Source organism: Pyrus communis, chromosome 4, assembly GCF_963583255.1.
Source record: "Pyrus communis chromosome 4, drPyrComm1.1, whole genome shotgun sequence".
Taxonomy (NCBI): domain Eukaryota; kingdom Viridiplantae; phylum Streptophyta; class Magnoliopsida; order Rosales; family Rosaceae; genus Pyrus; species Pyrus communis.
The window spans coordinates 3,282,622-3,303,955 of NC_084806.1; the positions used below are offsets into that span (position 1 = coordinate 3,282,622).

At 36.4% G+C, this 21,334-nt stretch overlaps 1 protein-coding gene and 1 pseudogene across 1 annotated transcript; both read right to left on the reverse strand.

Moving 5' to 3' along the window:
• Positions 1-11,735: 11,735 nt before the first annotated feature.
• LOC137730719 (cytochrome P450 CYP749A22-like) lies at positions 11,736-14,170 on the reverse strand. Its single transcript, XM_068469678.1, has 5 exons — positions 13,678-14,170; positions 13,369-13,592; positions 13,046-13,278; positions 12,592-12,970; positions 11,736-12,329 (listed from the first exon to the last, which is right to left on the reverse strand). The coding sequence occupies exons 1-5, from the start codon at positions 13,973-13,975 to the stop codon at positions 11,889-11,891; spliced, it is 1,575 nt and encodes a 524-aa protein (XP_068325779.1). The 5' UTR covers positions 13,976-14,170; the 3' UTR covers positions 11,736-11,888.
• Positions 14,171-18,138: 3,968 nt separating this feature from the next.
• Positions 18,139-20,707, reverse strand: LOC137732521 (cytochrome P450 CYP749A22-like; annotated as a pseudogene).
• Positions 20,708-21,334: the final 627 nt, after the last annotated feature.

A 21,334-nucleotide genomic window follows, 5' to 3' on the forward strand; every position in this document is an offset into this window, starting at 1 on the left:
TTAGGATGAATACCATGCCTTCAGGGTTGTATGGTTTTTCAAAAGGTTTCACAAAGCTTAATGAGTCATGCATGTTTAGATTTGATATGAATACCACAGACGGATTGCATGTTTGATATACGTTCTATGTTGGGGGTCCAAGTAGGCATACTTTAGGAAAACCTAACCTTCAAAATATGCATGTGTAATTCATAAGTAATTGGAAGAACTACATGAGATTGTTAATTAAGGTGACGGCGGAACCCTAGGCTTTTACATTTTAATTTTCAAAAACTGTTTTTTTTTAGTTTATTTTATTTTGTCACTTTATTTAATTATTTTCTATTAAATTCGTTTTTATTATTTGAAATCCAAAAAATTAATTTTTTCCAAAACTTTGTTTTAAGTAATTAATTAAGATTTGGTTTGATACAAATTATTCATTCAATCCCTATGGAGAATAACCTTATTAGAGTCATGTTATTTTCTCACACTTTATTTATTTTTATTTTTTTATAAAATAATAATAAATATGTTGATTTAAAAATATTATTCTTATAAAAATATAAAGCCTCGTTGTATTTTTGTCCCACATGCCCCCACACAGTTCGTTTTATGTGAGAACCCAGTCCAACTAATTATCTTCTCCACCGCTTTGGTGCCCTAAAATTGTACTTTCAAAAGGCAGTCCAAGTCACCAATGATTATCCGCTAATGTTTTAGATTCTTAGAGCAACTCGATATAGAGAAACTAGAGAGAGGAGGAGATAGAGGAAGAGAAAGGAAAAGCGAGTCTGATTTTCATTACAAAAATGATTAACTTACATGGTATTTATAGGAGTTGAGATCTTTTTCGTAACTCATTGTTCAAAGTTCCAAATTAAAAAATCCATCTTCCAAGGGAGAGAAAAATTCAAGCAGTTGTTTTGTGTGAGATTGATCAACGAAATGGGTTAATAAAGATGACATGATTCAATTGAGTGATCTGAATTTTTTAATTCTTGAATCTTGACAATGAGGTTTAGAAAAAATCTTAACTTGTATTTATTGGTACAAATATAAAAAATCAACAGAAAGAATAGTAACTTTCCTAACTAACTTTTGGGTGTTTACATTTACTAGTACCACTTGTTGCATCTGCAATAAAATTACTCTCATTACTCTAAAGAGTAATTCTAGGAAGACTCAATTTTTAAACCTAATGATGGGTCACCCCTACTCTAAAAGTACCTAAAATTGAAGACTTTATGTTAAACGGCCTAAATTTGAGGCGTGCATGATATTTTTTTTTTATACAATAATATATGGATGAAAGAAATAATTAACTTGATATCGAACTAGTTATTTACGAGCTTTAATTTAAGAATTTTCATTTATAAATAATAATAAAAAATCAGTAACCCATATATATATATTATATTATATATATTAATGTTTTGATAAGGTGATCAACATTTAACAGGTGTTATTTTTTTCAATTATGTATTATAAAATACATTTACGAACATATCTTTCAAAGAAAATTTATCTTCCGACAACAATTTGTTTTTTTTTTAATTTGTGATTAGAAACAGTCAAATACGTTTGATAATTATTTTACCGTAACATGAGTAAAGCTTATTAGTAGAATAATCAAATGTATATTTTGGTCGATAATCTACTTCTATTACAATTCAACAATATTTGCCTATGGAATTTTTTTGTTTGTAATCTATCTCTTTGAGAAATAGTTGTATTCGTTTTTATTTTAAATATATTTATTTTGGAACATTTTGTATCTGACCATGTCACATCCGAATCTAGCGTTGGTAGAAAATCCCTTAAAAAATTGGAAAGTGTCGAAGAATGATATGAATGTTTTGTGTTTGTTTTCTTTTTTTATCCTCTTCGTAACTGATCAGTCATCGAGAATAAAAAAGAAAATTATGGGACTGATCTGAGTGATCTCCCCAAGCCTCTGCCGCCCCTGCCGCCCCACCTCTTCAATTCTGAGGTTCTACGGCAGCTTCCCATGTGTCAAGTAAGAAGAGAACAGCTTATATCTTGTGGCAGCTTGCATGTGTTCCACGTGCTCTGTAAATAAGACGTCTCCCTTCTTCCCTACTATAAAAATTGAATAATGTCAGGAAGAATAAATTTTGTAAACAAAGTTTCGAAAACTAAAAGACATGAAAGTTAATAATTGGTTTATTACTTACACGTTGATAAACGTGCTTATTCTTATTAATAACACATAATTTAATTTACAAATTTAATCTTCCTAACCTTAGCCATAAAAATTTCATCCTCGAAATTAATCATGGATTCACGAAGAGGTCCCGGGTAAGATGATGACAATAACATCCCGTGTTTTTTTACACTTAATCAAGTGTTGGTTTCACTTGTCCAAAAAGAAAAACAAACATCAAGTCTTGGTTTCAAACCACCGTGGATAGATTCAATTTCATGTTCGTGAGTAATCAACGGCCATGGCAGCCGCCTCGGATTAAGGTTCCTGAGAACACCCCACCGGTGCTTTAATCAACGGTCACGATAACCGCCTCGAATTAAGGGCACGGAGTACACCTCACTGTTTATGAGCTTTAATCAACGGTCACAGCCACCGCCTCGGATTAAGGGCCCGAGTTCGCCCTCCCCACACATGCAGATTTCGTTTGGGGTCTTTCACCCTAGGGAGACACAATCCCTTCTTAATGTATCCTTCCGAACCTAGCTAACCATTGGATTTTTTTTCTTCATCGTAAATTATGGCGAATTTGTAAGCTCATCTCCTGGAAACACTCAAAAGTTAAATTCATTAGATAATACAAGTTCTATGTAATTCATTAAATAAAAGTAAGTGTCCCAATCAGGTTTGATCAAATGCCAAGTCCATTTTATTTATACTCTTATTTACTAAATTAGAATTTAAATACAAAATTCAATCGCTCAAATCTTTTATATATTTTTTTATTTTCTAAAACATTAAAGAGAATCCTTAGCATACAATTATATTTGCAGCAAGACTCGGAATTGTTGTCGAAATTACAAGATTCCTAAAACCATCAATTCACATTTGCATGATATGACTATGCAAATGAATCCTTCTTTCCGTGTAACAGAAAACAAAAAATATACGATATAAACAAATGAATTCGGTCCCTGCATATATTCAAGGCAAATCTTCAGTTATTAGAGCACTTTGCACCAACACATATTCCATTCCAATTTCCAAATTTTTGTTTTCGAATTTCAAAAGTAAATTCTACTCACCTTGGCCTACACTCTGATATCATTTTATCACATCCCAAAGTTAGGGTTGGTAGAAAATCCCTTAAAAAAAATTGGAAAGTATCGATCGAAGAGCGGTATGAATGTTTTATGTTTGTTCGTTTGTATTTTTTTCTCCTCTTCGTAACTGATCAGTCTGTTGAATAAGAAGAGTATCCAAGATAACTCTAATGATCCCAAGAAGAAGAAAATAGAGCACACTATTAAAGAAAGCTCACAAAACAAACTAATTAGCAAAGCTTTTCTTATTTAGCTCTAGGCTTTGTTTTTCCTTGGATGATCTACAATGCTTGGGGACTTGGGTATTTATAGCAAACCAAATGAAAGCTACACCACACACTTACTTCACCTACAACATCCACCTACTTCACCTACAACATCCACCTACTTCACCTACCTCACACACTTACTTCACCTACAACATTGCCTAACTTTCCACTCAACCATACCTAATTTTGACATTGATTCTTAACACTCCCCCTCAATGTCAGCTCTCATTCTTTGCACTGTGCTGAGCAGACAGCGAAAATTTTCGAGCTTGCCTGTACTCAAACTTTTTGTGAACAAGTCCGCAACTTGATCATTCGTCTTGACCTGTCTCATCTCAATCTCTTCTTGCAGAGCCTTTTGACAAAATGGCACGCGTTTTCTGAAAAGCCGGGAGCTTTCGGCTTTGTCTCCCACGCTTGTCGGCAAAAGTGTGCAGCTGATTTCTCGCCTTCCACGCGTCTTCTGAAAAGCTGGGAGCTTTTGACAAAGTTACACACGCTTTCTGAAAAGCCGGGATTGCGTCTGACGAGATGGCGATCTTTACGCCGGAAATTCCGGTTTTGAAGAGTGGTGTCTCTTCATTTCTGAATCGGTGAACGCCTCTCCTTTAATAGAGGTGATCGATCACCTCTAGCATGCACACTTGAAAATTGCCCAGAAATCGTCTCCGGCCCGTCGAGATTTCACTCCATCCAACCCTTCTCTTTTAACTTCTTGAAAAATGGCTAGCTCATCTAACCCATCGAACATTTGCTTAGATTTGAGTCTAAGCAATGATCCTGTTGCGCCGCGTCAGGATAAGGTATGGTGCCCGTCTTTCTTATCTTCTCATGGCCCTCTTACAGATGAGGACTCTGTGATGACGGATGCAACAACGGCTACGATAGTAGCTCGGAACCTCCTCACTCCCAAAGATAGTCAGCTGCTTTCAGGACGGTCCGATGAGTTGGCCGTTCAAGAGTCCCTGGCTCTCAGTGTTCAGTGCGCTGGCTCTGTGTCAAACATGGGCCAACGCCTACTTGCTCGCTCCCGTCAGGTTGAATCATTGATGGCGGAGGTGGAGAGTCTTAAGCAAGAGATCAAACAGCTTAAGTACGAGAACCGAAGTTTGCACTTGCTTGCCAACAATTATTCGACAGGCATGAAGAGGAAGCTTGATGAGCTTGATGACCGTCAAAGGTTTGCAGCTTTCTTCCAGAGGCACCTCTTTCCTGGATCATCTAGCGTTCCACCAAGGATTGGGGCCTTGAATGATCTATCTTCGGTGCCTCCCGTTCCTATGCCTCTTGCTCCGATGCCTTCTGCTCCGATGCCTCCTGCTCCGATGCCTCCTGCTCCGAGAGTGATGCCACGTAGTGGGGCCTCACGTACACAACCCTTGTGAAGGCTCCACCTTTCTCTTTCTTTGTTAGATACATTTGTAATTTCTCGAAAATTAATGAACAAGCTTTGTTTTATTCAGTGCATTGGGTTGCCTCCCAAGTAGCGCTTTCTTTTACGTCTTGCAGCCGGACGAAGCCTTCTTAGGCTCAATTAGAACCCACGGCATGGAATTTATCTTTGAATGGGGGTTGGATAGTATGCTCCCCCATTTTCTGTTGCAGCTTTTCTCCAAATTCTCTAAACTCTTCATCACCGGTTATGATTAAGTCATCCACATACACTAGCACAATAGCTAGCTTTCCTTCATTGGCTTTGACAAACAAGCTGGAATCTGCAGGTGTTACTGAATAACCACTTTGTGTTAGAAATTCAGCAATCTTACCATACCACGCCCTTGGTGCTTGTTTTAGACCGTAGAGTGCTTTCCTCAACTTGCACACGTACTCGGGATGAACTTTACTTTCAAAGCCCATTGGCTGCATCATGTAGATCTCCCGATCTAACTCTCCATGCAAGAAAGCATTCTTCACATCCATTTGGTATAGATTCCAATTTTTGTTAGCTGCAAGTGCAAGTAGGACTCGTACGGTTGTAAGCTTTGCTACTGGACTAAACGTTTCATCATAGTCTAGTCCGTATTGCTGAGAGAAGCCTCGAGCCACCAACCGAGCCTTGTACCTTTTAACTGAACCATCAGGACGACGTTTTATCTTGTACACCCATTTGCAGGATATGGGTTTCATATCCCTTGGCTTTGGCACCAAATCCCGAGTCTGATTTTGCTTAAGCGCAGTGATTTCTTCTTCCATAGCTCTTATCCATTCAGAACTCTGTGATGCTTCTTCAAACACCTCAGGTTCTTTTGGTGCTCCATCAGTTATGGCAGCATTGGCATATTTAGGATTTGGCTTTCGTACTCTTGTTGACCTTCTTAGTTGTGCTTGTGGAGTTGATACTTCCACTTCACTAGGTCTAACTTCTTGTGGTTGTTGGTACACACCTGTTTGCCAAGGACTCTTAGGTACTTCTTGCTCGACATCGTCTCCAGCAAGCAAATCTTCAGGCTCATCTGGACTTGATTGGATTTGGGCAGCTCGGTCTCCCAGTTTCCCTTGCAATGTATCTTCTAAATCTTTTGGGTCGGGCAACGCCTCATTTTCTGAGCACCACCAAGAAGATGCTTCAGCATCCCATTCTTCATCCATAGCTAGATATGCTACGGCGTCCCAATCATCTTCACTTTTCTTCTCTAAGTTGGCGACGTTACTCTCTGCAGGCCTTTTGAACCAGCAATCCTTCGCCATATGACCATTCTTTCCACAATTGTAACATTTTCCCTCAAATCTTTTATTATTCTGGGACTGACCACGGTTGCCGTGATACTTCGGAGCTCCCTCTCGCCAAGAACTCCCTCCTCCTTGATGACCTTTTTCCTTGTCACCATTTCTTTTAGATCCACCACCAGCACGCTGCTTAAAGATGCCTTTACTTTTGGTGTAGAGCGCTTCCTCCTCACCTTTTAACGAAACCCCTCCCATTTGCTTTGCCAAAGCTTCTTGATCGGCAAGCAAATTCTCAAACTCAACAAGCGATGGTTGTGTCGGCCATCCTTGTATAGCGGCAATGAACCCTCGATATTCGGGTCTCAAACCATGGATAATTATTCTCTTCATCCTGGTTTCCCCAATAGGAGCTGTTGGATCTAATTCTGAAATTTCGCGGCATATCGACTTCACCTTGTGAAAGTACTGGGCAATCGTCATGTTGCGTTGTACCATCGATAGCAGCTCATTCTCGAGAAGTTGCAATTTTGTATCGTTCCTCTTCGAAAAGAGTGTAACAAAAGTGTCCCATGCTTCCTTTGGCGTTTTAGCATCCCGAATGTGCTCCAACATTTCTTCTTCTATTGTGGTCTTTAAGGCAAACATTGATTTGCCTGCTTTAATTTTCCACTTCCGCAAGACGCCGTTTGCATCTTCCGCTGCCGGTTGTGTAACTTCACTACCACCGACAACCTCCCACAAGTCTTGACCTTGAAGGTAAGACTCTATACACGTTGCCCACGTGTTATAGTTTTGGTTGTTGAGCTTCTTGATTCCTCCAACAATTTGAAGATCACCCATCGTATCGGCAAGACTTTGACTACACCGAACAAGCTTGAGTGACTACCGTGCAGAGTAATACACTACTCTCGACACAAAGAAGCTCCCTCTCAAGGTTTGTGATAACCCCAGCAATAATCTCAAGAAATTTTTTCTGATGTGGAAGATCAGTCAAAATTGCAACCACAGAGCATACTCGGAATTTCAAGAGACTTTACAACCAATGCTCTACCAAGAACGATCCCTGACCGACTTGGCTCTGATACCAATTGTTGAATAAGAAGAGTATCCAAGATAACTCTAATGATCCCAAGAAGAAGAAAATAGAGCACACTATTAAAGAAAGCTCACAAAACAAACTAATTAGCAAAGCTTTTCTTATTTAGCTCTAGGCTTTGTTTTTCCTTGGATGATCTACAATGCTTGGGGACTTGGGTATTTATAGCAAACCAAATGAAAGCTACACCACACACTTACTTCACCTACAACATCCACCTACTTCACCTACAACATCCACCTACTTCACCTACCTCACACACTTACTTCACCTACAACATTGCCTAACTTTCCACTCAACCATACCTAATTTTGACATTGATTCTTAACACAGTCCTCCTCACGAAAAGAAGAAAATCATGGGACTAATCTCCCCAAGCCTTTGCCGCCCCACGTCTTCAATTCTGAGGTTTTATGGCAGCTTGACATGTGCCAAGTAAGAAGAGAACTTCTTTTCTCTTGTGGCAGCTTGATGTTAACCATAGTGCAGAAGGCTTCAACATAGTACAGAAGAAAGGAAGTTTTAGACAGAAGAAGAAAGAGATACTTAGAGAGGAAGAAAGCATGAGGTTGGAGCAATGAGTACTGAAAGGAAGAGAACTGAGTCCTTTGTTGAGTATATCAGCAAACTTCTCAAAGGAAGACACAAATTGAACGAACAATTTCTTGCTAGCCACTCTTTCTCGAACAAAGTGATATATACTAGACAATGATGTATAATAAAAGCAAATCCTAGGAAAATTTGAAATTGAAAGGCAACTTCGATGGTCCTCAAATAAGGAAGTCCATACTCCATAGTACATTGGGAATTTCATTGCATGATACGAGTTGTTTGCCATAGCCCGCAGGATGTACATTGGTAAGATGTTGCATCCTTTAACACATCCCCCACCCCACACACACACACACACACACACTTAGAAGCTACTAATTGCTAGGTAGAGTCTCAAATCCATTCTACTTTGTATACACCCATTTAGAAGCTACTACTTGAACTATTCTCAAATCAGTTCTACTCTGTACATGCACAGATTTTATAAGTCATACATTCTCTGATACGACACTAACATATTATTCAGTACTCCTGTCCTGCATGTACATTCTCTTTGGTAGCATAATTTTCATTATTTCATATAGTTTTTTTAAGGGTAATACTTGTATATCTAAATATATCAAATAATTCAACCGCAAGTATTAGTAAATTTTTATTCCTGGCCGTGGAATTGGCGCTGCTAATGATTGTCGTATTACAAAATTTTAAAGTCCAAGAAAAGTCGATCGTCTTGCTCATCGTAGTCGGCCCAGAGATGAACAATATATTGACTTTGTTTAAAGTATTGGTCTTTACCGTTAGCCTTCTGTTTAGTTTGGGTATAATATTATTTATAGGGAGAATTATCTGTTTCTGTTGGCTGGTTTTGATGATGAAAGAGTTTACTAATGGTAATAATTTAGAAGAACAAAATGGAAAATTATAGTAAACCAGCTGGTAGTTTTTTTTTTTTGGTCAAATGGTTGATTTTGTTAAATTAGTCACCGATGGAATTCAAACTCATGCCGTGATGCAAGAGCTCAACTTCTTTCCACTACTGTGATAAATGGCCAATTGCAGCTAGTAGTCGTATGAGGACTGACTGAATGAGAGTTGAACAGGAATTCGAAGTTGGAAAAACGTTATATAAAAACTCCAACACAAATAATTATTAATTAGTAGGAAATTGACTCTCGTTAACAGTAATTAATTGAAAGGAAAAAATATATATCGAGAGAAAGAGTTGCATATTTGACACTCCAAATCGAACCAGTCGTATTGTGTTGGCAAAGGTAGCAGCTAATACTGGTCATATTGCAGCCATATATCTATTATTTTACAGTTACTCACACTAACTTTTTGGCCGAATGGAGAGGTTTTCTTTGTGCTTACATCCAATGATTGATTATGAACAAACTCATAGACCAATTTTATCGATTTCAAATCTCAGGAATCAAAATAAAGAGGTATGCAAATCTTAGAGACCATTTTTGCTAAAAAACCAATTTTTTTTTTTTTTGAAACAAACAATATTATCTACACTAAATGGGAGGGGATAAGCTTAGCCTCATAATAGGCTAGCAATAATGTGGTTCAAATTTGCCTTTGGTGAGATTGGCATTTCGGTTGGAGCTTTTCTCTATCTTTAAATTTTGGAAACTTTAACGAAAAGCTCTGGTACTGTTCACTTTAACGAAAAACCACATTTTTACACTAAAAAGTCAACCCTGTACTATTTATTTTACCGTTTATTTTGTCTTTATCGTTAAAACTCAAAATTTTTAAACCATTTTCATTAGTTTTCTTTTAAATTTTATTACGTGACATTCTTTTTAGGATTTGACATCTCATTTAGAAGGTCAATAAACAATAAATGAAAGAATATGCAGATCACATGGCTTTTTAAAATTTTCTTAGCAATTTTCAAACTTAAGACATTTCAGATTAAGTGACAACCAATAAGAATGTTAGCTATTTTCTTTAGTAAAAGAAACTAGTTTTAGAGAGGTACAATTCTGGTTTAATAGGTTGACCCTTTGCCTCTTATGGTTATAATAATTTGTACTTTCCTATAGGCCTGAGCTCGAAGTCATAAGTCGATGTTTGGTACAATTAAAAATATAGATAAGTAACCCCCATAATGGTTGACCAGAGATAAAATTACCACTTACGGTCTGTAGATTGAGCCAATTTTGGGTCATTACCAATAGATTAGGGTACTTCAGACCAATTTCGATACGATAATTTCTTTTTATACAATAACATTGGAGGGTGGGGTTCAAGCTAATTCTCGCCATTACCAATAGAATAGGGTATTTCGGATCAATTTCGATACAACTTCTTTTTATACAATAACATTGGAGGGTGGGGTTCAAGTTAAATCTCGCAATCAAATAGCAAAAATTGTATACCAAACTTGTCATTTATGCAAATCAATTTAAAATTTCTCACGTATAATAAAAATAAATATTATAAATTGTAGTATTAATATTATCCTTTTTTTATTGTTTAAACATACATTTTTTTACAGACACGAGTTTAGCGAAGTTGACGAGATATGAGTTTAACAAAAGTTTGGTCCGAACCCAAATTTTGGGTTGTGTGGTGGTGAAGAGGAGGAGAAGAGATTTGGTTTCTTCTGCCGATTTCATCCCTAAAATATAATAATTAAGCTGCAAACTATATAGTATAAAATTCTCTTATTTGTATGTTAACGTATAATAAATTTTGTTGGTCACTCGAAATGGCTGTTATATTTTATTAAACGTGCACTGCATATAGCAAGAAAAGAACTAAAACTAGACGAATTCAAATAAAGTAATTAAGCAAGAAAAAAACAAAAACAAAAAAATAAAAAAAATAAAAAACAAAGGGAAAAAAAAAGAAACAAAAAAAAAATTAAAAAAAAGTTAAAAACTAAAGTAGGTGAGGATCGGTATGAATTCTAATCCCCAAATTCATTCCTTGTAATCATGTAAGTTTTGTCGACGGTTTATCCGATGGAGTCGGCAACCGTTGTTTTGTGTTATTTATTTATTTATTTTTCTTTTTTTAAGAAATATAAAATGCATAGCAATTAAACAAAACCATGAACAAGCCAAATGTCTAAATTCATAAACCAAAACTATGAAGCAAGCCAGGTAAACGTATCAAATAGCGAAATCCTACAACCCAATAAATCAAAAAATTGCGGGAAAATGAAGAAATTAACTCTAGATTTCCAATTTACAAACATGAGATTTCTTTTTTAAAGGGGATTAGTTGGTTGTTTTGTCGCGACAATCCACTATTCATGTGATTCACACGTGCCAGAAGTCGAAATCAGAACGTGTTGTGTGATAAATAAAATCACTTATGATCACATAAAGGAGCTTTGTTGTCTATTAGCACTTATGTCCGGTGAGTCGGCCCCCATTGTTTTATAATTTTTCTTTAGTTGCAATTGACAGTATATCCGATGAGTGATTTTCTCTTCCCCTGTTGGGCAATTTTTCATGTCATATTTGGGCATATCTTGGTTGTAGTCCGTGGCCTCTACGATAACTATTCCTTCGCAATTTGGTCTTACAATGCAATTTGGTCTTACAATGCATATTTGGTCTTACAAGGCATATCATGTTTTAAACAATATATTATGAGTAATACTAAGTCGACCAAATTTTTTAGAGCAATGCTAGGGAGATTAAATTTTTAAACCAAATTTGCAAACTAAATGATGTGATTATAGATGTTTGGATTATTAATTAATTATCGATTAACGTGCTTGTTTCTTACTGGTGACACATCATTTGATTTAAAAAAAAAATTGATTTCATTAACATTACCCGTATGTTATAAGCTCACATTGGACACTGGGGAAGCGGACCTCCAACTTCAGAAATCGCAGAACATATTTTTCTTGAACTTCCTATTGAACTGATGTATAATCTGATCCGCAAACTATATATACCGATGCGAACTTTCGTCACACAAAACAAAGTGGTAGGTGTTCTCCATGACATCCAAAACGTTTTAATATGTACAACTGGTAACCATATACTACTATACAGCAAGCGCAAGATTAAGGACAGGCGATTTTAATCTTTGCGGTTAAGTCGGTGTAGAATTACTTTAACTCCATGTTGTGGCCTAACTGTAAGAAAATGAAAGGGCGAGTGGACGTAGGTAGGGGAAAGTGTGATGGAGTAGCGCTGTAGAATCATCGAGAGAGCAATCTTTACCTCAATAGTCGCAAAGTTGAATCCGACACACGTCCTAGGTCCCATTCCGAAGGGTAAGAATGCGACAATGTTGTCCCTTGTAGCTTTAGCAACCCCTTCTGAGAATCTCTCCGGTTTGAAAATGTCCACGTCTTGTCCCCAATACTGAGCATCATGATGAAACGCTAGATTTGGGATTTGCAGTTCGACATTAGCAGGAACAATGAGCCTTCCCAGTCTAACTTCCCTCTCGGCTCTCCTTTCGAAAGAAAGAACCGGAGGATATAGCCTCAGAGACTCATTGATGATCATACTCATCTGCATGCAACAAATTCAATACTTAAAACGTGTTTGATATCTGTTCACGTCAGTAGAAAGTACTCGAAAAACATTTCCCTCACTCAGCAACTGTTAATGTCGTGCAATAATAATAAGGTGCGACAACGGTTGGGTCCAAAGATTTTTTTCTTCTTTAAAATGGTGCTTTTAAGTGGTTTTACTCTGAAAGGAAGTTGTAAAGGGATTATATTCACAGGATTTCAGAATTAAAACAAAGAAATTAATTTATTGACTTTCTTACTGTTTTAAGTTTGGCGATGCCATCGGGATTTGGAGTTTGTTTACCAAATAATTGCAGGACCTCCTGTCTTGCTTCATCTTGCCAATCTGTATGAAGAGCCAGAAGAAAAACAGTCCAAGCAAGCAAACTATTTGTGGTTTCTTGTCCAGCAAAGTAAAACGTCTTGCACTCGTCGACCAAATCGTCCACTGAGATCCTCTGTTTCTCATTGGTATCATGATGTGCCTTCAAAAGTAGTCCAAGAAAATCGCTCCCGAACCCGTCTTCTTCTCCATTCACTGCTTTCTGTTCTCGTTTCTTAATAACTTTCACTATGTTGTCGCGAATTCCTTTCTCGAGCTTTGCTGATTCAACCTCATCTCTTGTTTTAATGAACTTACTGAAGTGTTTAATGAAAGAATAAACATGAGAAGTCCAAGAATATTGTGGATAGTTATGATCATCACAAAGTTACCTGATACCAGGAAACCTGGGTTTGAGAGCATTTTTGAATGTTAAAAATGATAACTTCATCAACATCTCGAAAATGTTCTTCCCTTCCAAGTAGCTGCTGCCAAACGCGGTTCTGGAAATCACTTCCGAGGTGAAAAACCGAAATTCGTCATACACTTCAATCTCTTTGCCTTCATGATTTTTCAACCGTTGCATCATCGTCTCACCGCTTGCTATCATTGCTGGAATCATGCCCTGATCAAACAATACAAATCATACAACTGAAAGATTTTACTTTTACTGCTTGGAAGAAATTATCAAAAAATAGTAAGAACTAGTACTTACTTTTAAGCTCTCCCCATGGAAGGCATGGTTGGCCAGCTTCCGCAATTTTGCCCATTTTTCACCTGAGGATCTCGTGAGCCCGTTTCCTAAAAGCCTTTTAACATAACCTCGAGTCTCCGTTTTTTGAAAAGCTCCGTCTTTGTTAGTCAGTATCTCTCTGCACAACTCAGCTTCCGTAATAACCAACTGCGCTTTTGAACCATGCCATTGAAGATAATTCTTACCTGTTTCCATATATTACCAAAATTTATTGTCCAACTCTATCCCGAATTAAAAACCATATATAATGAAGAAGAGTTTCGTAAATACCATATATCTTTGTCCACGATTGAATATGGGGTTGAACATGAGAAAATATATCATGTGACAAACTCTTCGGCCTGGTCATAGCTTCCATTTTCATTTCCGAGATTTGTTTCGTGTTTCCGTGGACAAGTCTGTAGGACGGGCCTTTGATCCCCTGCGTAGCCATCAACTTCTGTATGCGTGTCGGCGTCCACCATAGTTTGTGCATAACTTTGATCACAGCTACGAAAGCGAACAGAATCAGCTGCAAACACAGATATCTTGGTAAAGCGATTACCGAGTCTCCGAACCAACTCGTCATTTTTTTCGTGCTGTTCTTGATCTCTCTCTCCTTGGCTCTAGCTCTTAGCCGACTCTATGTTTTACAAGTTTTCTGCTCGTTGATGTCGATAAATACGAATTTGGATACATGTTGCCACCGTTGACAAGACATCTCTTTGCTTCTAGTTGTTCACGTTCAATGTTTCTGCTACAGTGAAAGGGACTATTATATATATAACGTATATATTTCTGCAAATGCCGTCACTGCCCACGGTGAATTTATTAAAAACTTAAGCAGGCATTGTCTATAAACTAATAAAACCCAGAAAAGACCTATAAACTAATAAAAAGCCCAGAAAAGACAAAATCGTCAAGTATCTGTAAACTAATAAAAATTTAGAAAAATTAACAAAAAAATATTTGAAAACTTTGAATTTTAAAGATAAAAATAAAATAAAAAGTAAAATAAATAGTATCATGATTAATTTTTTTAGTATAAAATATAAATTTTTACCGAAAACTTTTTCTTAAAAATTTTGAACAAAAAGTTCTAGGGTACTGAGAAGATGACAGTATCAGAAAATTTTGAGATTTTTTTTTCTGTCTGACGGTACCTTTTCAGTTATCGAGGCCCACTGTTTCGAAGTCACAGAATTTTTTAATAAAAAATAAAGCGGACCACATGTCAGTCTATTATTAGCTCGGTATTCCAGGTCAGCTGGGTACGGTCCTCTGAAAATTTTCCCGTGTGCATGCAATGTATTCACAAAAGTATAACCAATCATAAAGTTTGGGACGGGAGGGCAGCCGTGACAGCTAAGTTATGTGTTGGCTAGGTTAATTAAATAAAGATTAATCCCCTATCGGAGAACATATTTGTTCTCTTACTTTATGCTTCACCGTGTTTTTATTGTATTTGCATAAAAGATAATAATAGGAGGACTCAAATTTGAAATCAAATTTTCAACCAAATGATATGTCATCAACATAAAATAAGCACATTAATTAACATTTAAGTAATAATCCAATCATCAACATCCACATCATTCTGTTTACAAAATTTGGTCTATAAATTTGATCTCCTTAGCGTAACCATGCAGAAAATCATTTGTTTTGGATATCGTTTAGTCATTTATGCGTGTCAAATCAATCAATGGTTTTGATAACAAGTAAAATCATCATGATGAACTGTATATTTGTTTGATGCATATGAATAGTTAAACGATCTTTAAATTGAATTATTTTTTATGCATATATAATTTTTAAATAATGATAAAGAAAATAAATGGTTCCAATTAAAATGTTCACATTGTAAAAATATGTTAATTACAAGAGGAAAACAAGTAGGTTTCCCCATATAAGGACCACAAGAAATATTTTAGGTAAACTTTCCTTTAATTATTGCATATTTTAGGGAATCCAGTGACCACACCACACAAGAAATGGAAGATGTATGATTGAGAGCAAGACTTAATGGGAGTCAATTTTAATTTGAATGTACACATGCTACGCATGCTAAGTCTCTATCATATCAATAATATTCGTTGAGATTGACAAAAGCTTTTCCTAAACAATATGCAATTTTTTGATTTCGGGAGATTGACCTTTTCTTTTACAAATGTATTACCGGAATTGAATCCCCTCCGCACCTTAGTGTCTAGAGCCCAAGAATCAAATCATCTGGACCGTTAATTGGTATGTAAAAAAAATCAGAGTCATTGTTTTTGTATGATGGGCCAGAAAAATGAGTTAATGGAGACCGTTGGATTAAGTTTGTGCGACTCAGATGAATTGATTCCTAGATTCCGAACACTAAGATCCGGAGCAGATCTAATTCCTGTATTACCCACCATTCTGTATATTTTTATCTATGATTTGATCGTCAATTTATGCGAGCTTGATAAGATATGTTGTATTTGAAGAAATTTATTTAAGGTCCAGCAAGGTAAAACGTCTTGCACTCGTCGACCAAATCGTCCACGGAATCCTCTGTTTCTCATTGTTATCATGACGTGCCTTCAAAAGTGGAACGAGGATCGTTTCCGGATCTTCTTTGTAAAGATTTTGGAGGTCAAGAATTTTGTAATCATATTCATTCATCGTATATTGTGCAGTTAGTTTTCGTCAAGTAATATTTGTATTCAATTTTAAATAAAAAAATTAAAATAATTTATAACCACATAATGTAAGATGAACGAACACGATTAAAGAATTTTCGGGATCCCTATAGAAAAGATCCGAAAAGAACCCTTATAGAGAGGATCTGGAAAGGATCCTATTGGTCAAAAGTGGTCCAAGAAAATCACTCTTGAACTCGTCTTCTTCTCCATTCACTACTTTCTGTTCTGTTTCTTAATAACTTTCATTACTTTAGAACCTGCAACATAAGCTACAAAATAAAAAAATCCAAAAGAATTACGTATAAAAAAAAAATCACACATCAAGAAGGGGTAATAAACATGTAGATCGCCTTTCTCAAGAAATCTGAATACAGAAAAGGAATAATCTTTCTAGAAGGAGCGGCATGCCAAATTGTTAACTACATTGTGAAAGATGAAAGATTGATACATTCTACAGAAGAAGAAGATGATAGAGAGAGAAACAAGAGAGATTGTAGAGGAAAATGAAAGCTATTGAATTGATTAAACTTTCTGATACAATAGTTCTAGCTATATATACGCACACTTAACAACCTAACAAACTTCTAACAAAGCTAACAACTCAATACATCAAATGATGTCATTTGTCCATTGCATCCAACATATCGGATTAGACACATGTCACTTAATATAAATAAGTGAAGACGAGATAAATCCTAATTTGACAATAACTGCATTCCCTTTTCGAAATGCATGCTAGCAACAGAAAACCAAGAGCTGCAACCAGGAAATATAGTTTTTCCAACTAATCTAGAGTGATCAAGTAGGAGAAAAAGAATCAAAAATAAAATAAGATATCATACTAAAAATGTCACTTTCAAACCATCAAATTTGTCAACTCAGCCAACTCGACAGTAAAGATGATTGCTCTTAAACTTTCTCTTTGCTTCTAATTGTTCACGTGCAATGTGTCTGCTACAATGAAAGGGACTATTATATTATAATCTATATATTTATGCATATGCTGTCACGAGAGGATTCTCGTCGGATTTTTTTTGTAAGGATCCTAAGAATCTTCTAATTATATCTATTCATTATACATCGTGCGATCAATTGTGTTAAATATTATTTGTATTTAACTTTAAATAAATAAATTTATAATGATTTCTGACCGCACAATATACGATAAACGAATGTGGTTAAATCTTCACTCGGCCGTCACTGCCCATGAGGACTTACTAAAACCTTTTGTCTGCTTTTAACAGTATGACGTTTATATACCCATTTCTATATGTATAGCTATACTATATATAAGTATATATGTACGTACATATCCATTGGTAAAGGGGTTCGATTCCAGTTTATAACTACATATATATGGACCACTAAATAGATCCGAATCATAAAGTTTGGGACGGGACGGCGGCCCTGAAAGCTAAGTTCTGTGTTGGCAAGGTGAATTAAATCAAGAATAATGCTTGTGTTCTCTTTACCAGGGAAGATACTTGTTCTTCTACTTTATGATTAACGTGACCATACAAATGTTATAATTGAAATCGTTTATTTTTTTATTTATTATTATCTAAAGATTATATTTGCAAAAAATTATTAATTTTATTTGGAGATCATTTAGATCCATGCGTGTTAAACCTATCGACGGTTTTGGTAACAAGTAACATGCTCATGATGAACCATTCATTTATTTGATACATATGAATGGCTAAAAGTTCTTCAAATTGAATGATTTTTTGCTCATATATGATTTTTAGATGATAAAGAGAATGAATGACTTTAATTATAATGTTCATATGATGAAATGTTTATCATAAGTGAAGAAATAAGTAGGTTTCTATAAGAATAACACAAGAAATATTTTAGGTAAACTTTCATTTAATTATTCCATAGTTTATAGATAACCAAGTAACTACACAACACAAGAAATGGAAGATGTATGATTGACAGCAACAATCAATATAGTCAATTTTAATTTGAATGTACACATGCTAAGTCTCTATCATGTCAATAGTGTTCGTTGATATTGACAGATGCATTTCTTCAAACATATGCATCTTTTTTTTTTTTTTTTTGGGATTGACTCTTTCTTATACAAATTTTATTACCTACCATTCTCTGACATTTTCATCCACGATTTGACGGTCACATATTTATGTGCGCCCTCAATAAGATATGCCACATTTGAAGAAATTTATTTCTGGGGAAATCTTTTCTGCGCACCAAGTGCGAACATTGTCGATAATCCTGGTGTTTACAGTTCACAATGAGTGAAGAATTACTTCAACTCCGTGTTGTGGACGAACTGTAATATACTGCACGGGTGAGTGGACATAACCCGGGGAAAGGGTGAAGGAGTAGCGCTGTAGAATCATCGACAAAGCAATCTTTGCTTCTGTGGTTGCGTAGTCCATTCCCACACAATTTCGAAGTCCCAATCCGAAGGGTAAGAATGCAGCTATGTTGTTCTTAGTGGCCTTGGCAATCCCTTCAGAGAACCGCTCCGGTTTGAAAAGGTGCGAGTCGTGTCCCCAGAGTTGAGGCTCATGGTGAATTGCTACTTGGGATGAACAGTTCAACATTGGCCGGAACAATGAGATTTCCGAGTCTAACTTCCCTTCCAACTTTCCTTGCAATCGAAACAATAGGAGGATATAACCTTAGAGACTCATTGATGATCATACTCATCTGCATGCATCAAAATGGAAACGGAAAGTTAGTCAACAAATTAAATCAATACTCCAAGCTGAAGTAAGTTGAGGTTTCACCATAAAACCAATTAGTAATATGAAAAGTAGTCTAATTACATTCACACTCTCAACACGCCCCCTCACTTGTAACGGATTTTTAAACCTAATGTGGGCAACACAAATCGGGTGATGTGGAACACGTGTAGCCGCTGGGCTTTACACATGAGACAACCTGCTTTGGTACCATGAAGAAAGTTGAGGTTTCACCATAAAACCAATTAACATTATGATGAGTAGCTTAAATTACTTATAAACGCATGAAAAGTCACTTCTTTTCTTGATGTAAGATTCATACTCCCAAAACAAACTTAACTGAACATTTTTGTCACTTGGACAAGCAATAAATTGTGTGACTTCTTACTGTTTTCAGTTTGGCAAATCCATCGGCATTTGGAGTTTGTTTGCCAAATACTCGCAGAACCTCCTTTTGTGCTTCAAACTGCCAATCCGTATGGAAAGCCAGAAGAAAGACGGTCCAAGCCAGCAAAGTATTAGTGGTTTCTTGTCCAGCAAAATAAAATGTCTTGCATTCATCAACCAAATCGTCAACCGAAATCCTTTGCTTGTCATTGGCATCATGGCGAGCCTTTACAAGTAATCCAAGAAAATCACTCCCAAAGCCGTCTTCTCCTCCACTCGTTGCCTTCTTCTCTCTTTTCTTAACAATTTCTAATATGCTATCTCGTATTCCTTTCTCGATCTTCTTTGATTCGACCTCATCGCTGGTTTTAAAAACCTTGCTGCAGTATAAAATGAAACATTAAACTCGAGAAGGATACATAATCTTCCTATATGCTGAATTTAGTTAAAAGGAAAATACCTGATGCAAGGAAACCTGAGTTTGAAATTATGTTTAAATATAAGAAAAATAACTTCATCAACATCTCGAAAACATTCTTCCCTTCTAAGTAGCTGCTACCAAATGCTGTCCTCGAAACAACTTCTGAAGTCAACAACCTAAATTCCTCAAACACTTCGATTTCTTTTCCTTCATGATCTTTCCACCTTTCTAGCATTGTCTCAACACTAGTTGTCATCGTTGGAATCATACTCTAGTAAAAACAACACCATATTGCAAAATTATATAATTCGCTTTGAATTTATGCTTTTTCCTAGTACTGTTTGCAAGAATTACCAAGTCTGCATAACTTACTCTTAAGCTATCTCCATGGAAGGCATGGTTGGCGAGCTTTCGCAGTTTCCCCCATTTTTCACCTTCAGTTGATGCAAGGCCATCTCCCAATAATTTCTTTACATAAGGTGGAGGCTCCCTTTTCGGATAAGCTCGCTCTTTGTTATTTAGTATCTCTTTGCACAACTCAGGTTCCCCAATAACTAGTTGAGCTTGGGTAACATACCACTGCAGAAAGTTCCTCCCCGTCGTAGAAAACAGAAATTGCCAAATTATTTCTTTCAAACTACGGTTAATTATAAACTAAACTAGGCAAGAGTTTATTACCATATATCTTGGTCCAGGAGTGAATATGAGGTTGAACTGTGGACAGTATGTCATGAGATAAATTCAAGGGCCTTCCCATTGCTTCGTTTTTCATGCTCGCGATTTCTTTGGTGCTTCCGTGGACAAGCCTGTAAGAAGGGCCTTTGATTCCCTGCAAAGCGAGCGAATTTTGAATGCGATTTGGAGTCCACCATAGTTTGTGAAAGATCTTGATGAGAGCTAAGAGAATGAACAAACACGGAAAGCTCGAAAGAGTGATCACCGGATCTCCAAACCAAATCATTTCCTTACTGTTTTTCTCTTTTGCTATGCCTCTGAACCTAATGATCGTTCCCTCCCCAAGTGAAATTTCCCTGCTCCTTATTTATAATTTGATTAATTGGATACTTTTGGTAAACGATTGTGACACATTCAAGATGCAACTTCCGTTTCTAGCTGTCTTCTGACCCTAAAAATTATTATTTGGTGGGGAAGAAAGGAGATCGGCTAATTTGTTAAATATAAATACTCCATGATTGTTCACGTCTGCAATTTTGGTTGGTCAGCAGAATAAAATTGATAACACACAAAAGACAAATGATAGTGTACAAACAAGGCGCCAAAGTAACAGGCAATCAAGATCAGAGAGAGCTTCACCTAAGCCAGCATGGCTACCAACCAAATGCCTTATCATTTATGGGCTCATTTGAAAAGTGCTTTTAAAATGACTAATTCATCCATCAACGAGGTTGAGAGAGGCGTTAATGTCGAAGACATGATATGGTATCTTTGGTCTTTTCAACAATTGAATATAGATTGAAGTCCCCAACGAAAGTTCCAGTTCACCAACAAACACAATAAGAGTTCCAAGAAAACAGAACACACAACATCGTCCTTATAATCTCAAGAAATCAAGAAAAACAATCAAAATTCAATCCCAGCAACATTACTCTTACAATCTCAAGGTCCCTAATTGGAACTTCTCTTTATATCTATTTCACTCAAGACGAATGCAAAAATGGCATTTAACACTCAACCAATCTGCATGTCAGTTTCTCATATCAAATTTCTGTACAATCAGTAATTTAACTAGAGATTCT